The 19,328-nt window shown below is 41.6% G+C and overlaps 1 protein-coding gene across 3 annotated transcripts in view; it reads left to right on the forward strand.

The window, feature by feature from the left end:
- Positions 1-10,905: 10,905 nt before the first annotated feature.
- Positions 10,906-19,328, forward strand: part of Slc17a8 (solute carrier family 17 member 8) — a 52,582-nt gene continuing 44,159 nt past the window's right edge. The window contains exon 1 of one of the 3 annotated variants that reach the window (XM_087192664.1): positions 10,906-11,430. In XM_087192664.1, coding sequence (XP_087048790.1) covers positions 11,330-11,430 — 101 coding nt within the window. In that variant the 5' untranslated portion in view covers positions 10,906-11,329. The remainder of the gene's footprint in view (positions 11,431-19,328) is intronic. The other 2 variants (XM_004844871.3, XM_087192666.1) reach the window with 2 other exon arrangements.

Raw genomic sequence — 19,328 nt, forward strand, 5'->3', positions numbered from 1 at the left:
TATCCAAGCCATAACACTCTAACATGAAATGTTAAGTAATTTGCTATAAGCAACAAATGGCAGCAAGCAAATGAGTTGGTTTCTTGTCTGTGTGATACCTCAAAACATCCCTGGTCACCTCTACGTGTTGGGATTGAACAGTGAAGTGGAGCAGTCTGCCCTATTTAGTTCTGTAGGTCCTTGTGAGGCTTATGGGAGCTAGGAAGAAGTTAAAAAAGCGTAGGAAATTATGAAAAGTGTGAAATATTTAATAGCAGTGGATCCGTACGTTTCTATATTTTAGCTACCTGATTTTGTTTTTTTAGAGGAGGTCTTGCTACATTTCCCAGGCTGAACTTGAGCTCTTGGGCCTAAGGGATCTCCTGCCCTCAGCCTCTTGAGTGCTGGGACTTCAGGAATGAGTCATTATACCCAGTTCTTGACCATTAAAATAAAATTCATTAATATATTTTGAAAAACAAATCACACCTAATATTTAGGTAACTATGGTGATAGGCTGAAAATAGATCCTAGTAGGTTTCTTAGATGTCCATGTATGCAAATTTATATTCACAAAGTGTCACAGAGAGATATTTAATTGTGGTATAAAAATCCTACAGTTCAGCAACACAGAGCCAAATTAATTGAACTCCAGTACTGGACTCTGCTGAAATTAATGGGTCTAATAATGGGTCTAATAAAGCAGGGTGGTAGAATTGAGAACATATGTAATCAGGTGGGTTTAAATCTTGGCTCCAACAAAAACTTTGTACAGTAACTTTGGAGAGGTTTTTGAGTGAGCCTCAGTTTCTTCATAAGGAAAAATGGGAATGTCTATTTGACCTTCTATTTTGTCACATCCAATTTTCCATCCTACTTTATGAGACTAAAATGAGATTATGAAACTCCAGTCAGAAAACAAATGAGGGAGCGATTATAATGGAGTGGAATAAAGGCTCACATCAGCCTCCCCTCGGGAGGGTCTCCTCCAGTCTGAGGCAGATAGTGGCAGTGTTAATCCATGGTCAATTAACCGATGCTTTATGTTCATTTCTCCTCACTCTATTGTCAGTTTGGCCTCATTTCCAGTGGGATTTTTTTTTTAAATAACTTTATTATCAAACACACACACATACAAAAATTAAAACCATTCAAAGAAGAACAATGCAAGGGAAAAAAACCTATAATAATATTCAAATACAGTAGAACTCAACTCAAAACAAAACTGAAAAGCACTTAAACATTTTTTCATATAGCTTAAAAAAGCATCTCAAGGGGCTGGGGATTTAGCTCAGTTGTTTCGCCGCCTGCTGTGCAAGCGCCAGGACCTGAGTTTGATCCCCGGTACCAAAAAAAAGAAAAGAAAAAGAAAAAGCATCTCAAGCACCAATAAGACACCAGAGGATGTGATTTGTTTCAGAAAGATCCCCAAAACCAACATTGAACAGATAGTGGTCTGGAAAAAAACTCCAGTTAGCTAGCACACTCCGCATAAGCCAAGCTCCCTACTTTAAATTTTGATACAATCATATGACACGCAATGGAAACATAACCTGAGAAATATGTTATTAGGCCATTTTATCCATGTATATCCTTATTTACACTTATCCTTACACTAGAGAAACTATTCGGTATTTACACATGTGGGTCCTATTTATTTCACTTAAGAGGATGGCCTCAATATGCATCCATTTAGCTATAAATGTCTCTAGTTTCTCGTTCTTTATGGCGGAGTAGTACTCCATTTTATAAAAAACCCACATCTTCTTTATCCAGTCTCCAGTTGATGGGCACTTGGGCTGTTTCCAAGCTTTAGCTATTACAAACTGTGCCGCTATAAACATGGGTGCACGTACATCACTGTGGTATGATTCTTTTAGTTCTTTGGGGAAGATCCCCAGCAGGGAGATAGCTGGGTTGAATGGGACCTCTAAGCCCAATTCTTTGAGGTATCTCCATACTGATTTCCACAGTGGTTGCACCAGTCTTCACTCCCACCAACAATGGAGCAGGGTTCCTCTTTCCCCACAGCCCCACCAGCATTTGTTATTGGATGATTTCTTGATAGCAGCCATTCTTTGTGGGGTGAGGTGGAATCTCAGTGTTGTTTTCATCTGCATCTCTCAAATGACCAGTAATGTTGAACATTTTTTCATATATTTATTTGCTGCTTTTACTTCTTTGAGAAATGTCTGTTCATTTCAGATGCCCATTTTTGAGTTGGGTCTTTGAATTTGGAGGGTCTAATTTTTTTCAGTTCTTTATATATTCTAGATAGTAGTCCTTTGAGGTATAGCTGCTAAAAATTTTCCACCACATTGTAGGTTGTCTCTTACCTCTGTTGGTGGTTTCTCTTGCAGTGCAGAAGCTTTTTTTTTTGGTGCCAGGGATCGAACTCGGGTCCTTGCGCTTGCAAAGCAGGTGGCAGAACCACTGAGCTAAATCCCTGGCCCCGCAGAAGCTTTTTAATAAGGTAAGATCCCAGTTGTTGATTCTTTGTGCAAGTTCTCATGCCACTGAGGTTTTGTTCATAAAGTCTTTTCCTATACCAATGTCTTCAAGGGTTCTGCCTAACTTATTTTCCAGCAAATTTAGTGTTTCTGTCTTAATATTTAAATCTTTAATCCACTTCCATCTTAATTTAGTGCATGGTGATAGGTATGGGTCTAGTTTTAATCTTTGGCAGGTTGAAATCCAGTGGGATATTTTCATGAAAGTAAACATATTAGCATGTAATCTTTTTTTTTTTTTTGTCTGTTTTGATTTTTGTTTTTTGTTTTTTGGAGACAGAGTCTTGCTCTGTAGTTCAGCCTGGACTTGAACTTGCTAAGTAGTCCAAACTTTTTTTTTTTTGGTACCGGGGATCGAACTTGGGTCCTTGCACTTGCACAGCAGGTGGCGAAACCACTGAGCTAAATCCCTGGGCCCTAGCCCAAACTTTTTATCCTCCTGCCTCAGCCTCCCAAGTGTTTGGAATATAGCATGTGCTGCTGCACCTGGCTAGTAAGTATCTTGAAAATCAGCATCTGTTTATTTTTCAAATTTCTGTGGTAGCTATCACAAGCATACTTATACTTAAGTGCTCAGTAAAGTTTTTAAAGACACAAAGATTGTGAGTACATCTTTTTTGAGATATGTTAAAGCCACTCTGTACTACCCATAGTAGGATCATAGGATCTCAAAGAACTGGACCATAGTGATTCAAGCCCAGGATATGGGCTGTAAGGTCTTGTTCCAGTTCTCTGAATTCTCTTGGCTCTAGATTATGTTGGGTGAAATTTGAGGCTTGATTTCTCTAAGTGCTTATTTGTTTTACAAGATTGTTAGGGGAACCAAATCATATTTGAAAGAACTTTGTAGACGAGTTTGACTATTAATGAAAGAATTAAAATCAGATATGGGGTTCAATGAAAAGTCAAGTGACATGTACATATTGGTCATTACTAATGAGAGTTATCAAGAATATCCAGACTTTAACGGCTTGAGAAAAATCCTGGGTAAAAGAAATTTTTATGTTGGTCTCATGATGTTAGGAGAGCCTGAGTAGGAGAGTGTGGAAGTGGGGTATTGAGTGGAATTGGCTAGAATTGGCTAGAAAAATTGTCACTGAGTTCAGGAGAGAAGGAACCCCAAGATGACATTCTTTTCATTACCTTCACTTCCTTATGGGATCCGTGTCTAGTCAGCTTTTCATTGCTGTCACCAAATAACGGAGATAAAAAACCGAAATGAGGAGATATTTTATTTTGGGTAATGGTTCCAGAGGGTTCAGTCCATGTTTGGCTGGCTTCAAGGCAGAAACATGGCAGAAGGCTGTGGAGGAGAAAAGCACCTCACCTCATGGCAGCCAGGAAGCAGAATAAAAAGGAGAAGAGCCAGAGAGGAAGGGACTAAGGACAGAATAGTCAAAGACACCCCAGACACCTACTTCCTCCATCTGTGGTCCACCTCCTGAGTTTATCAGCTGTGAACTCACCAATGGGTTGATCTGTGGATGAGGTATGCCCCGCCCCCATCATCCAATCGCAGTTCTGTGCTTCACTCTGAGTGGTGCTACACTGGGCATCAAGCCCTCAATATCTTAGTCTTGAGGGGCTCTTCATATTTAAACCATAACAACCTTTTACCCAAAAAGGTGAATAGTTTTTCATTTATTTATTTATTTATTTAAGAGTTGGAAAATTGAGAGAAATATAGCTTCTGCCTAAGAGAGGCAGAATGGGGACCGGAAAGTGGGTTGCCCACCCACCCGCTTTTCAAAGATGTTTTATACAGCAGAGCCATGTGGTGAGGTGGGTACAAAGTGGAACAAAACTATATGACCCAGTGGAAATTTACAAGGTGGGCATGAGGTGGGACAAAACCATGACCAACCAATAAGATCACAAGTACAGTCACCCAGGTAATATTGATTACGTGGGGATCAAATGGGAAGACATGTCACACACAAGGAATTTCCCATTTAGAATATCAATCACTGCTGTCTATCTCTAGAGGAAGTAGTGCCTCTTCTTTCTATAATCCTAACCAGTGACTGTATCTCAGTTGTTCTCAATGTTGGCTCCTCACTGTGTTGGCTCCTGGAGGGCTGACACCTTGAGGCCTAGGGCCTTGAGGGCTGGTACCTTGAGGGTGGGCTGTCTAACTGCCTACAAGATAATCTAACTTACCTATCTACAATATTACCCCCTTTGAAGAAGTACCCCTAACCGCCGTGAGGGGCCAAGGGGTGAAGACTACTTCCAGCTGAAGAGGGTTGTAGTTGTGATCGGCAGTCAGAGTTACTGTATAGAGGGTCTATCTAAAGGCCCTCAGTAGGTGTCAGGCATTGACATCTTGGGTAAGGATCAAAGCCAGGGCCCTGCACACATTAGGCCAGTGCTCTCTATCACTGAGCAATATTCACAGCCCAGAAAGGAGGATAATTTGGTCTTTAGCCCTGACACTGGTTAAAATTCTCCATCTAACACCTTAATTGGATTTTATGAAATTATTTCCTGGAGAAAACATTGTCCTCATTTTTTGGGGGGTATTTGTTGGTTTACTTTTTTGGTACAGGTGGAAGACTAGAACAACCTGGCTCATGACCAACCTAGGAGGTGTACTTGCTTTGTTCTTGCAAATTAGAGTTCCACCTGTCACAGCTGGCCAGGTAGGCTCGCCCATGTGTGTTAGGTAGAAGTGACTTGGCATTACAGAATTTGGGTTTTAAATAATTGCAGTGGCCAAGGTTCTTCATTTGTGAGGAGCAGAAACTATCTTAACTAAACCAAAAGAGGACAGTTTCTTATAAGGACATGGGTAGTTCATGAAATCCAAGGACAGAGGGACAGCTGAGTTTGGACAGACAGGGACTAGAATGCTATAAAAAACACCCTCCCCCCTCATCCTATTAAAATTTCATTCTTCTTACTCTGTCAGACTCATATTTTCTGCTTCTCTGACCCATAATGTTAGTGTGTAGACACCCCACCATTCCAGTCCAGGGTGCTTTAGGGTTAACTGGCAGTCTTTCCATGCCAAAGTTAAATTATTAAGAGAATCTGGTACCTTACTGGCTCAGTGTAGTTCAAGCGCCTGTTCCTGGTCCATTCACCAAAGGTCATACAGGATATTCACAGGTCTGTCACTGTTAAATGAGAGACAGTGGGGACACTGGAAATTTCCCAGAGAACACGGAGTTGCTATGATCTGGACATGCACCCCTAAGGAAATCTTGGTTAATACATGTTCTCTAAGGGAAGAGGTTTTTTAGTAGAGGATGATGGGAAGTCATCAAGTACATACCAGTGGCTGGCATTTTTTCTAGTGTACATGTGGTTTATATACCCATAGCATGGAGCAATGCTTTTGTTTCACGTCCTGCAGTGAATTCTGTGCTGCTCATAATAATTTCCTCTGTCTTTGCCATATTTGATACTTTGAGATGGGGAACATATGGTTTAATGCTCTTCTGCAACAACTGAATTATTGAGTGCTCAAGGTCATTACTCCGGCCTTGTTTTCTACCCCATGGACACACCTACCCAGCTGTCAGACACTGTGCAAGCTTCCCCATATGCCAGGGTCTTTCATGTTTGTCTTCATTCCCACATGTTTCTGTCTCATCCTGAATGCATGCACTACCATTCCCTTATCTGGGAAGCCCTCCTGTCCACCCGTCTGTAGGCCCAGCTTGGCATCCTTGCTGCATTCCCGTAACCCTCTGTTGTGGCACTCAATCCTCTGTGGTGGACACATTCATTTCCTGTTTATTTGTTTCTTCAAGGAGGACATCACAGTCCAATCTGTATCACCATTGCCTAAAAAGAACCTGCCACCTAGTAGACCCTCAAGAAAAGGAACAAATGAACCAATGAATGAAATGAGGCTCAGCCTCATTTCTAGTTGTGTGAGTGAAGTTTCTATTGCTATAACAAATACCTAATATAACACACTTACAAAGATAAAAGGTTTATTTGGATCATGGTTTTAGAAATTTGAGTCCATGACTGGTTGGCTGTATTGTGTTGGGCCTGTGGCAGTGCATCATGGCAGGAGCACATCGTTGACCACAACTATTCACTCATGGTTGGGAAGTAAAAGAAAAGAAGAGGAAGGGAGAAGGATCCTATGATCTCTTTCAAGGGCACACCCTTGCAGTGACCTAAAGACTTCCATTAGGCCACACCTCCTGAAAGCTCCACCATCCCACCAAGCTAGGGATTTAGCTTTTCCCACATGGACCTTTGGGCCACATTCTAGATCTAAACTGTACCACTGGCTTCTCTCTCTGTCCCTCTCCCTCTCTCTCTCCCTCCCTCCCTCCTTCTCCCTCCCTTCATCTCTCTTCAAAACGGGATTCTACCCAAGGCCATCACACCAAGCTACATACTGAGCCATTTTTAAAACATTTTTTTTTCATACTGAGGTGGGGTTTCACCAAGTCACCAAGTTGCCATGCTTGGTTTAAACTTGTGATCCTCCTACCTCAAACTCCCAGAATGCTAGGATTACAGGCATGTACCACCACCCTTGGCTTTAGATCTCACTTATCGACAGCTTTCATGTAGAAGTTAATAGTACAGTGAACCTTTGAGTTATGACCTGCCTGACATACAAACAACTTGGGTTATGAACTGGAATTTTAGTTTTAACTTACAAACAAAGTATTGAGATAAGACCCAAATGCCAGCCACTTGTGCTTCTGGATGGTCTCAGATACAGATTTTTTTTTTTTGTACCAGGGATAGAACTCAGGACCTTGCGCTTTTGAGCCAGGCAGTGGCACCACTGAGCTAAATCCCCGATCTGCAGATACAGATTTAACCCTTAGAGAGCTCTGGAAGGACCATGACAACATCCTTTCCTGTGTGGGGTTAACTGAGAAATCCTGGGCCAGTGTCTCTAAGGATGCTGAAATCTTCCTGTGTGCAGGAGGGAGACTTTGAAGGCTATGTAGAGGAGCCTGAGCCTTCAGTTGATCAACTTGAGTTACAACCAGCCATTGTGAATGAACTGAGTTCATAAGTCAAGGGTCCACTGTATATGTTCTGATGTCACACTTCTTGGGTCCATATCCCATCTACTATTCGGTTTCTTAGCTGTATGAATTTAAGCAAGTAACTTGACCTCTCTGTGCCTCAGTTTTCTCATCTGTAAGTGATGCAGTGATAACATCTACCTCAGGGTCATTGTGGGGAATAAATGGGTTAATGCATAGTAAATGCTTAAAATCTGGGACCAGAAAATACTCTAGAAACATTATTATTATTATTAATCATCTTAAGTACTACTCTGAAACTTAGTAGATCCAAGTGTGTTTCAAGGGCAAAACATTCTGCAGGAATGGTTAGTGCCCTCAGCAGCCATTTGAGGTTAACTATTTGAGGCTGATAACAGCTTTGGCTAGTAATGCTTCCACTATGTGCTGTAAGAGATAAAAAATTTAAAGGTATGTGTGGGCTGAGGAATCGTTAGATGGCCCACCAGTAGAGCTTTCGTAGCCCTAGAGTATGTTAACCACATTTTATTGTGATTGTATTTTCTTTCAACAAACAAGTGAGCTCTTTGGAGCCAGGTAGACTTGGTAGAGTGTTTAGATATGTGATTTCTTGGGGCCTTAGCATTTTGAGCCTTGGGAGGTTATGTTGGCAAGGTTGGTGACCAGAAAATAAGAGCACAGGGCTGGACAGGAATTTTTTTTTTTTGTAGAAATGGATAAGCTGTTCCTAAAATTTATATGTAAAATGCAAAAGATCTAGTACAGCCCGATTTCTTTTTAAAAAGACCAAAGTTAGGATTTTCATTTTCCAATTTCAAAACTTAACTATATAGCTGTAGTTAAGACAGTGTGATACTGGCCTAATAATAGACATATATATTAACTGAATAGAATTGGAAGTCCAAAAATAAATCTCTATATTTTTGTTTAATTGATTTTTGACAAAGACGCCAGGACAATTCACTGGAGAAAGGGTAGCATTTCTAACAAATGATGCTGAGAAAATTGGATCATCACATGACAAACTTAGACATTTATCTCACACCATGCATAAAACTGAACTCAAAATAGACCCTAGACTTAACATAAGTGCTGAAAACAATAAACTTAGAAGAACATTAAGAGAAAACCTTTGCAGCCACAGGTTAGGCAAAGAGTTCTTAGATGTAGCAAAAGTACAGTTCATAGAAGAAGAAAAATGAATTTGATCTCGTCAAAACAAGAAAAGCTCGTACTTCAAAATACAGAATGAATAAAGTAAAATGATGAACAGGAGACCGGGGGGAAATATTTGCAAAAGTCAGCTCTGGTAAACATGGGGCATCTCTGGAACATGTATCCAGGACACATACTGGTACACCTCAATAATAAGCAAAACGAAAAACCATTTTAAAATATGGAAAATATATATAGAAATTTCACCCCTCAAAAGATTTGCATGGCTAATGACCATGTAGAAAGATAGTCAGTGTCATTAATTATGAAGGAAATGTAAATTAAACCTACAGTGAGATATATTTACCATGCCTGCTAGAATGGTTATACTGAAAAAGGCAGACAACAAATACTGGGGAGAATGTGGAAAAATTAGAATCCTGATACATGGTGGTAGGAATGTAAAATAGTGCAGCCACTGTGGAAACTAAATTGACAGTTTCTTAAAAGTTAACCATACATGCACCCTAAGAACCAGCAATTCCACTCCTAGTTATTTATTCAAGAAAGATGAAAACATGTCTGCACCAAGACTTGTAGGCATATGTTTATAAATAACAGTTTTATTTACAATATCCAGAAATTAGAAATAACCTGAATGTACATCAGTACCTCACTAGATGGGCAGTGTGTGGTATATCCATGCAATGAAGTATTCTTCAGCATAAAAGGAAGGAACAGACTATTGATGTATGCTGGGTCTTGGGTAGACATCAAACTCATCACACTAATTGAAAGAAAGCCAGAGACTGTACAACATGGTTTATTTCTATAACATTGTCAGAAAAGGCAAATCTGCAGGAAAAGAAAACAGATTAGCAGTTATCAGAGGCAGGATAGGGGATGGTAGATGGGGATTCACAGTAAATATGAGAGATCTTAATTGGGATGACAGAAATGTTCTAAAATTGCTTCATGACAATGGCTGTACAACTTGGTAAGTTACAGAGAATCATTGAACTGTCCACTTGAAATAAGTGAATGACATGACATGCAAAGTGTGCTGCAGTAAAGTGTGGGTAGGAAGAGAAAGGGAGGGAAGAGAGAAAAGGGAAGAATGGAAGAGAGAGAGCTTTTGGATGTGACACTAGACTCTCTTACTAGTTGTGTGATCTCAGACAAGACTAACCTCTCTTTGCCTCAGTTTCCAATAAGTAAAATTGGAGAAAGTAAGTTACTAATCACAAAACAGCATGGGAAAGATTGTGATAATATATAAAGAGTACTTTGGACCACGTAGAAAGACTCCAGCAGATTAGCAGTGTTTAGCCTACTGAGCATCCAGCTCCAACATAGCTTACGTCCAGTCTTAGAGAAGGACTGGACTGTGACTTGTGGAGGGCAGTGACCAGCCCTGTGGAAATGGCTCCTGGAAAAGCTGGGTGTCTGTGGCACATGGTTTCGCAGTCACCTTGCAGATAAAGGCAGCTTCTTCCAGGTGACATCATTGATGGGGGACCCGTCCTGCCGCCCATAAATTTGAGAGCAGCGTAGCACATTAACCTGAGTCCAGCAGGCTTTCAGGCCCCACCCATTCCCAGCCAGGTCCTGCTTCGGTAGGGGACAGCTGATGATGGAGGGACACCTCATCTGAAGAGGAGAGAAGCTCCTGAAGTGATCCAGATGATGGGGCAGCAGCCTAAACAAACCCCAGAGGCAATAGGGAGCTTGGTGAGCTCAGGTTCAGCAGAGGGAGAAGGAAGCTGGGTCCCACAGAGGGCTTGAGCATCACGACTAAGGGTTTCTCTATCTTAAGGATACAAGGAGCCAGTGAGGAGCTCTAACAGGTGCCAGAGCTGACTGAGCTCTCTTCAATTGGATGGTCCCAATGGCATCTACGTCACGTCTTGAGAGAGCCTGCTCCGTTGACGAGAAGCAAACCAGTGTCCTTCCAGATGGTCTGGCCTGGGTTTGCATCAGGCTAGTCGAGGGCAGGTGGTTCTCCGGGGAACACATCCATGCCAGTGCGGGGCTGAACAACAGTTTCACGACTCCTACGAGGGGAATGAAAGGCATCAAGTGGTGGCTGAGAGCCTGTCTGCAGGGCCAGACCTCAAAAAAGCAAGAACTTGTAAATGTTTCATAAACTTCATCGAGTGCCAGCTCTGGCCGAGAGCCCATTAATAAGCCAAGGCGGCCGAGGGGCAGGTGTGCAGGTTGCTATAGCGTTACCTGGGGCAGCATTACTGTGATGGGGGGGGAGGGGGAGAGAGAGAGAGAGAGAGAGAGAAAGAGAGAGAGACCAGCCAGGGAGGCAGGAGAGGCTGAAGCTCAGCCACAGATGCTGCTGGTCTGGGCCCCTTTTGGGCTGGAGCCCACATTAGCTTCTCCAGCTGGAGCTAGCAAGAGAGGCTGTGCTCAGTCTGCTGGTGGCTGCCTGAAACAGCGCCACAGGCTGCTGCTGAGCTGGCAGCTTTTGGAAGGGACTGAATTCCTGGCCAGAAACCCCTCAGCCCGCCCCGCCCCCCCCCACCTTGGACGATCTGGGGCTGGGCATCGTCTCCTTTTTGATGTTAAGTAGTTCCCTCCAGAGCACTGACTTCCAGGTGGTCATCAAGGGAAACAGAGCGCTCCCCACACTGGAGATGAGGGAGGATGACAGTTTCTGAGAGCTCCTGGTAACGGCTTGGAGGTGCCTCTACCCTTTCCAAAATGCCTTTTAAAGCATTTGATACCTTCAGAGAAAAAATTCTGAAGCCCGGGAGGGAAGGAGTGAAGACTGCGGTGGGAGATTCACTGAGGATTTTACAAAGGTAAAGTTTGAATCCAAACTTTAGGCTTATTTCTGAGCAGCCTCACCGTGCCCATGTGTGAGACTTTGTATTGCATTTATAAAACCTTATTTTAATGAGGACGGAGTGGTCAGATTTGATGGTTTCTGTAGCCTCTTCCGGAGCCAGAAGTCTGCATGGAAAAAAAAAAAGTGCATCAGAACTATTGGGTGGAATTAGGAAAATATCAAGACAAGTATTCCATTTATCCAGCAGGATTAGCACTACTGATGGTGATGATATTGCAACAGTATGCTTGGTATAGAACTAGAAAAGATTTCAGGAGACAGTATTTCATGTAAATTCAATGGTAGTGAGAAATATAGTTATGCTTCAAGTTGAAATAAGTTGAAGAGCTTTTCACTATTAATGAAAATTAAATATTTGCGATTTTAAAGCTTGTTATATAAAATATAAACTGACTCCTGATGTAATATTTTTCAAAGAGAAGGCTAGTTGCATGACAGTTTCAAGAAGGTAACTTTTAAAAATAGTATTGTTTAAAGCAAGAAATCTCCCATGATAACAGTGGGAAAATGTTCAGTACTATTAAGTGTGAGGTTTTAGTCCAAGACAAAATAAATATTTTAAAAGTAAAATACACTATTACCACCGGGAGAGTTTGCCATAAATGAATGAATTGATGTTATATTTTAATTTATTATATTTTATAGACATGGTAGTAAACATCTCAGGTTTTAGAGATGAATTAATCAGTATTCCTTATGTACAAGGTAAAGTGACTCCATTATATCTCTTACATAAATAAATGTGAAAAATATGTTTGACTAGCTTTGTATGTGTTTGAATAATTATTTCTCACCCCAATGAGTGAATATGTCACCTGGCATCTCCTTTTATCTTTTCTATGTTATCTCTTAAATTTAAAAACTTTTGCCTTTAAAGTGACACTTTCTTGGCAATCTAGGACTCTTTCAGAGATTCTGTTTCTTGCATTTTATAACACATCTACTCCTGCTGGAGTTGAATTTTTCGCTGTTTCACTCTTGATGAGCTTTCATTGTAAAAGAATGAGGTCGGGTGCCTTATTACTTTAGAAATTAAAAACAAAAAGGCTTCACCCAGCTATGTTGAATTATCATATATAGAAGAAAACCCAGCTCGGTGACAGCAGCATGACCCAGCCAAATATAGAAAATGATTACAGTAACATTTTTAAAAGAGTGTTTTATCTTCTGTTGAGCACTCCCCAGGTAGCATCTTATTGTGGTGGCGTTCATTTGATTAGAGATGCAAAAGGAAGGCACAGTGGCTTAACTGGTTTATTCAAGTGATGACAAAGGAATCTTTATTCCTTCCAGAAATAAAATTATGATTTTGGATCTCAGTCACCATTAGAATCAGGAAACTAACTGCTCCGTTTATAAAATACTTGGCAAAAAATATTTAGGCATTTTCTTTTGAAACTTTTGTTTAATGGCTTTTTTAAAAAAATTTAATTGCTTTGTTCAATAGGAAATTTAGCTTAAAGAGCTGGTTTTGCTGTGTGAGCTTGGATGAAGCACATGGAGATCTCTGTTTATCAAATCAGTTTGCTTAGGAATCTAACAAATTAGTAATCTCTGAGTTGCGTGCCATCAACCCCAAAATGAGCCCTGGGTCTAGGGCTCTTCCAACAGTTTGCACGGAATGACATCAGAGGACAACAGAAGAGCAGACAACAAAATGCTGAAGTCAGAGAATGTAATGAATAAATGCTAGATGTTGTCATCGCAGTCCTAGCTATGGAGTGCTTTAGGGAAAAAAAGCCTAACTCAAGCCTCTTTTTTCAGCCAACGTTAGGTAGAAATTATTGGCAGAAGAAGGACCAGCGATCCAAGGGATCGTCAGCTTCAGTGGTCTTTGAGCGCAGTTAGAGGTCAGCGCGGCCCCGCGACTGTGTGAAGGGGAGGGGAGGCTCTGAGATAATTGTATGCAAAGCGCTCGCCAAGAAAGAGCCGGCATATACTGTAATGTTCATTTTCTCCTTCCATACCTTAGTGATTGTCACATGAAACCAATTGACAGCCCAATGTAAAAAAATCAAAAACAAAACCCACAAAGAACTGTTCAGTTTCGGGGGGCATATGGCAGTCAGAAACCCTGCGTTCTGACTCGCAGGGAGGAGTCAGAGGTGGGTCCTCCTGAAGGAGTGGAGCTCATCCTCCCAGTGGGATTTGCGGTGGCGCCTTGGGTCAGGGGAGGGGCCGCTGCGCAGGGGCGACTGAGCGCCATGCGTGGGGCTGATTACTGTCAGGCCTTCTTAGCCTTCCTGGAGAGGCCCCGCCAGGAGCCGCTGGACTATTAATCAGCAAAACAGGCACGGTCATAGTTTATAAGTGTTAAGTGAAATAGAGCAGGTACACGAACGAGCTCAAGTATCACATAGTTTCTCTCCTGTGAGAAACCCAGAGCATAAATACATTAAGGAGCAAAATAAAATCTAGATGACAGGAAACAGGAGATAGAGCTTTTGCAGAAAGGAAGGGGAACAAGACATGGGGGGAGAAGGGATTAAAAAAATCCATTAAGATGTGCTGTGCACCTGGACCAGTTCTCCACAGTGAATGCAGCCATGTGTGCTGCAAACATGAACCAATAAAAATCATTTAAAAAGGAAGTGCAGGAAGAAAGATCTACTCATGGTCTAATATTGGACTATACAGATGATACCGAAGGCATTAAACTTGGAAACAAGTGTCCAGAAATTGATAGGCTGATTTGCTCAAGTTCAACAACAATATGAGTTTTCTCGGATCACATAGGCCTAAAAATAGTAATGGCAAGCACATAGCATGTTCCAGGCACTGTAAACTCATTTAATTCCATAAAGAGGGGACTACTGCAGTTATAATTTTTTCTTTTTTATTGGTACTGGGGATTGAATGTGGGACCTTGTGCTTGTGAGGCAGGCAGTGGAACCACTGAGCTAAATCCCCAGCCCAAGCAGTTATAATTTTATAGATGAGGAAATCAAGGCACAGAGAGGTCATGTGCCTAAGGCCACTCGGCTTAGAAGTGGCAGAGGTGGCTTCAAACCAGACATTCTATGCTCATATTCTTTTTTACTTTTTAAAAGATTTATACATGGTAATTGTCCATATTTATGGAGCAGACTGATCATTCGAACCGTGTATACAGTGTATTGCTATCAAATTAGCGTATCTATCTCCTTAAAATTTATCATTTCTTTGTATTAGGAGCAGCTGATCTCCTGTCTTTTGTGCTTTATAATATGTGTAGCAAACAATCGTGAACTACAGTTTCCTACCTTACTGCAGAATGGGAAAACTTACTCTTCCTAACTATAATTTCAGTACTCTATACAGCTCCGTGTCCCACCTGCCTCCCTTCACTTCCTAGCCTCTGCTGACCACTCTTTCACTCTCTACCTCTATGAAAGCAACTTTTAGGCTTACACATATGGGTAAAAACATGTCGTATTTGCCTTTCTTTGCCTGGTATTTCACTTAATGTCTTCCAGTCCTATCCATGTTGCTGCAAATGTCTATGCCCTTATTCTTTCTTTTCTTTTGTGTGTGTGTGGTTTTTTTTTTTTTTTTTTTGTTACCAGGGATCAAACTCAGGACCTTGGGATTGCGAGGCAGGCGGCAGAACCACTGAGCTAAACCCCCAGCCCTCCTTTCTTTTGTTTTTTTGAGACAGGGTCTTGCTAGGTAACCCAGGCTAGCCTTGAACTTGTGATCCTCCTGGCTCAACCTCTCAAGTGCAGGAAATACAGGCGTGTGCCACCATGCCCAGTTCTACACTCATATTCTTTTCTTAAATTTGATGTTTTAGTCAGTAGATGTCTGCGGTACACAGCAATTACATTCACCCTGGGCCTGATAATATACATACTGTATTAACCATCACATCACACTACCTCTCTAACCAAGCGTCTTTTTTCTTCCCTCTTACTGTTTTGAGATCAAATTACCACTCAGATCACTCGTTTTGAGTTGCTTGGTCTGCAATATAGCCGTGAACTTCTAGAACTGAGGGAAATTTTCTCCTAATTGTTTGTAGCCCGAGGGAGCCTGAGGGAGAGTCCCCTTACCAGTATGAGCATTTTCTTTTTAAAGAGATGGGGCCATTTATTGCCTGTGTATTAAACAACTGTACTATGTGTGTGCTTCCTGCTCCATCAACAAGCATGACCTGTTAAAGATGCTCTGAGGTCACATGACTCTGGGTTCTGTTGGCTGCAACATCCTTTGCTTCCCTGCTGGCACGACCTCAGGCAACTTGGCTGCAAGAGGGAGATCCTGTTCAATGAAGCCAGATCACATCTCACCTCTGCTCAGAACCTTCCCACGGTTCCCACCTCACTCAGTGTTAAAGCTGGTGTCCTTGCAGTGGCCTTCATGGCCCGTGTGACCTATAGGACCTTGACAAGCCTCTCTGACTTCATCTCAGCATCTTTCCTTACTTTACTGCACTCAATGCTAATGGGCCTCCTTGGCTATTACTGGACCTACCCAGAGCCAATTCTGGCTTCTGCACCATCCTTTCCCACAAAGGACTTCCTGGCTGTCCCATTTAGAAATGAAGCTCACCTTCCTCCTCCTGCCACTTTCTTTGTCCCTCTTCCCTGCTTTCTTTGTTTTCCTTCTGTTTCAGATCAGATGTCTTAGTTTCCTTGTTCCTGGCACTCACAACTTAAAGAAAGACAGGTTTGGTTGGGCTCATGGTTTCATGGGATTCAGTCCATGTTGAGCTAGCTCCAAGGCAGGAGTATCATGATGGGAGAGAAAATCTTCTCAGCTCCTGGTGGCTGGGATTAGAGTAAGGGAGCAGTGGCAGAGGGGAATGAACCAGGGACTGGATGTAGTACCCAATTCACACTCCTTACTAATCTGGTAGGAATTTCTTTTTCCTATTTCCTTTTTAAAAAGAAGTTTTTATTAGTGTATGTTTGCAGTACATGATGTGTACATCCCTGTGGGGAGTTGGTACGTACACTTAATTACTTTTTTATCCCTTCCCTTCCCCTCCCCTTCATCCCTCCTCCCTCCATCTCTCGATCCCCTCTCCATTTCAGACAGATCTATCTCCCTACCACCTATTATCTATGTTTTACTTTACTCTTCATTTATAATTTTGGTTTGTCATATAAGAGAAACCGTGTGATATTTAAGCCTATGTGTCCACTTTCACTTAACATTATGGTCTCAAGGTGTATCCATTTTCCTATAAGTGACTCAAGTTTATCTTTCTTGTCACTTTCTTTTCTTTTTTCTTTTTTTGGTACCAGGGATCAAACTCAGGACCTTGCACTTACGAGGCAGACATGGTGCCACTGAGCTAAATTCCCACCCCTAAGTTTATCTTTCTTTATGGCAGAATAGTACCACGTTTTCTTTATTCATTCATCTGTTGATGGACATATAGAAGGCTTCCAAGATTAGGTCTTGTGAATTGTGCTGATATAAACATGAATATTCATGGATCCTTGTAGTAAGAGGTATTTAAATCTGGTGGGAAGATACCTGGAAGGGGAATAGCTAAGTTGAGTGAAGTTTCTTGTTTTAGTGTTCTGAGGAAATTCCATACTGCTTTCCATAGTGGTTGTACTAGTTTTCATTCCCACCAGCAGTGTAGAAGGGTTCCTTTTTCCCCGTAGCCTTCCTAGCATTTGTTATTACTTGATTTTTTGATGATGACCATTCTTTCTGGAGTGAGGTGGAATCTCAATGTTGTTTTAATTTATATTTCTCAAATTGCCAGCAATGTCATATGTTTTATTGGTCATTTGTACTTCTTCATCTGAGAAGTGTCTATTCATTTTATTTGCCCATTTACCATTGGGTCTTTTATTTGGAGGGGGGGTCTGGTTTTTGTTTTGTTTTGTTGTTGTTGTTTTTTGGTACCAGGGATCGAAATTGGGACCTTACACTTGCACGGCAGGCGCCAGAACCACTGAGCTAAATCTCCAGCCCTGTTGTTTTTTGAGACAAGGTTTCTCTATGTAGCCCAGGCTGGCCTTGAACTCACTATGTAGCCCAGGCTGGCCTGGAACTCATGTTGAGCCTCCTGTCTCAGCCTCCTAAGTGCTCAGATTACAGGCCTGCACCACCATGACCACCTAGGAATCTGATTGTTTTGTTTTTTAAAATTTTTTTATATATCCTACTCTGCCTGAGAAATAGCTGTCAAAAGTTTTTCTCCATTCTGTGGGTTGTCTTTTCACTCTATTGGTTGTTTCTTTTTCTATGCAGAAGCATTTTAGTTTAATATCCTATTCATTGATTCTTGGTAGTATTTCCAGTGTAACTGAGATTCTGTTCAGAAAGTCCTTGCCTACACCTGTGACTTCAAGAGTTTTACCTATTTTATCTTCCAGCAGTTTAAGTGTTTCTGTTTTATTTATTTATGTGTATGTGTATGGGTTTCTGTCTTAACATTTAGTTCTTTGATCCATTTTGATTTTATTTAGTAAAGGTGATAGATATGGGTCTAGGTTCAATCTTCTGCATGTGGATAGCCAGTTTTCCCAGCGCCATTTATTAAAGAGGCCATCTTTGCTTCAATGTATGTTTTTGGACCTTTTGTCAAAGAACAAATATTTAAATCTGTTTGACATTATTTCTGCATCCTGTATTCCGCTCCATTCCTTGATCCACAAGTCTGTTTTTGTGCCAGTACCATGCTGTTTTTAATCACTGTAGCTCTGTTATATAACTCTAATTCTGGGATTGTGATGCCTCCTCTTTATCTTGTTGCCCAGGATTGTTATTCTGGGTCTCTTCTGGTTCCATATGAATTTTAGGGTTGTTTTCTCCAGTTCTGTGATGAATACTGTTGGTATTTTAATTGGGATTGCATTAAATCTGTATATCAATTTTGGAAGCATAGGCATTTTGACCATATTTGTTCTGCTTATTGAGGAATGGGATTTTTTTTTTCATTTTCTGATGTCCTCTTCAATTTCCTTTTTTAGCGTACTATAGTTTTCATTGCGAAGGCCTTTCACTTCCTTAATTAGACTCTTCTTTGTGCAATAGAACTTCTAGACCTACGGAGTTAAGGTGTGCTGCTGAGAATGGTGGGGAAGGGCCCCCCTTTCTGTCGTCTTGTATTTCTCAGATGGATGAATCGTACTCCCTGGGGATGTAGCACCATGACATAACTGGTGGCTTAAACAATATGCCACATCCTGAAGGATAGCACCCTGTCCTCACAAAGGTTCATTTCCAAGTTGGTGCCTCAGCTACCTATTTAAGGCTTTCTCAACTCCAGGGGCTGCCATCGTCTGGAGGGTACAGTGTGTGGGAAGGTCAGTGGATTCCATTGTCACGTGCCCACTGCTATACCACCTTTCTTGCTCTGAGGTGTTTGTATAAGGGATCCATGTTGGCAAATCAGACACTATGAATCCTCACATAGTGACGCTGGCCCAGATTCGCAGGCTGGAAAGGCAAACTCATCAGGAATATGTATCAACTCCAGTCAGGATGGATTGCTACTTTTTATGTGATGGAAGGGGTCTGATGTACACAATTTGTCACCAGAAAACTGGTTATTCTCTTCAGGGGTGTGCCACCTTCAGGGTTCAACACTGGTGAGTGGGAGCCATTACGTAGCCTCCATCTCAGCTACCATGGTTGCTTCATTCCCAAGTCCACTACTCTGGGACTGGGTGGCTAGTGACAGATGCTGGCTAACATCACTGGCAAGTCAGCCTGCCCCATGGCTGTTTGGTGCTCATGAGGTGTAAATAACGCAGTGTCATCTGTGACCCACAATTGATCAATGTGATGTTCTGAAGAAGGTCCAGAAGATCTCTCTAATTGTGTTTGAGATAGAACAAGATCATTAATTATATACAGTGGACCCTTAAGTTATGACTGCCCTGACATACAAACAGCTTGGGTTAA

This window comes from Heterocephalus glaber, unplaced genomic scaffold (assembly GCF_053883595.1).
Source record: "Heterocephalus glaber isolate CG9 unplaced genomic scaffold, H.glaber_assembly_v1.0 deba00001572, whole genome shotgun sequence".
Taxonomy (NCBI): Eukaryota; Metazoa; Chordata; class Mammalia; order Rodentia; family Bathyergidae; genus Heterocephalus; species Heterocephalus glaber.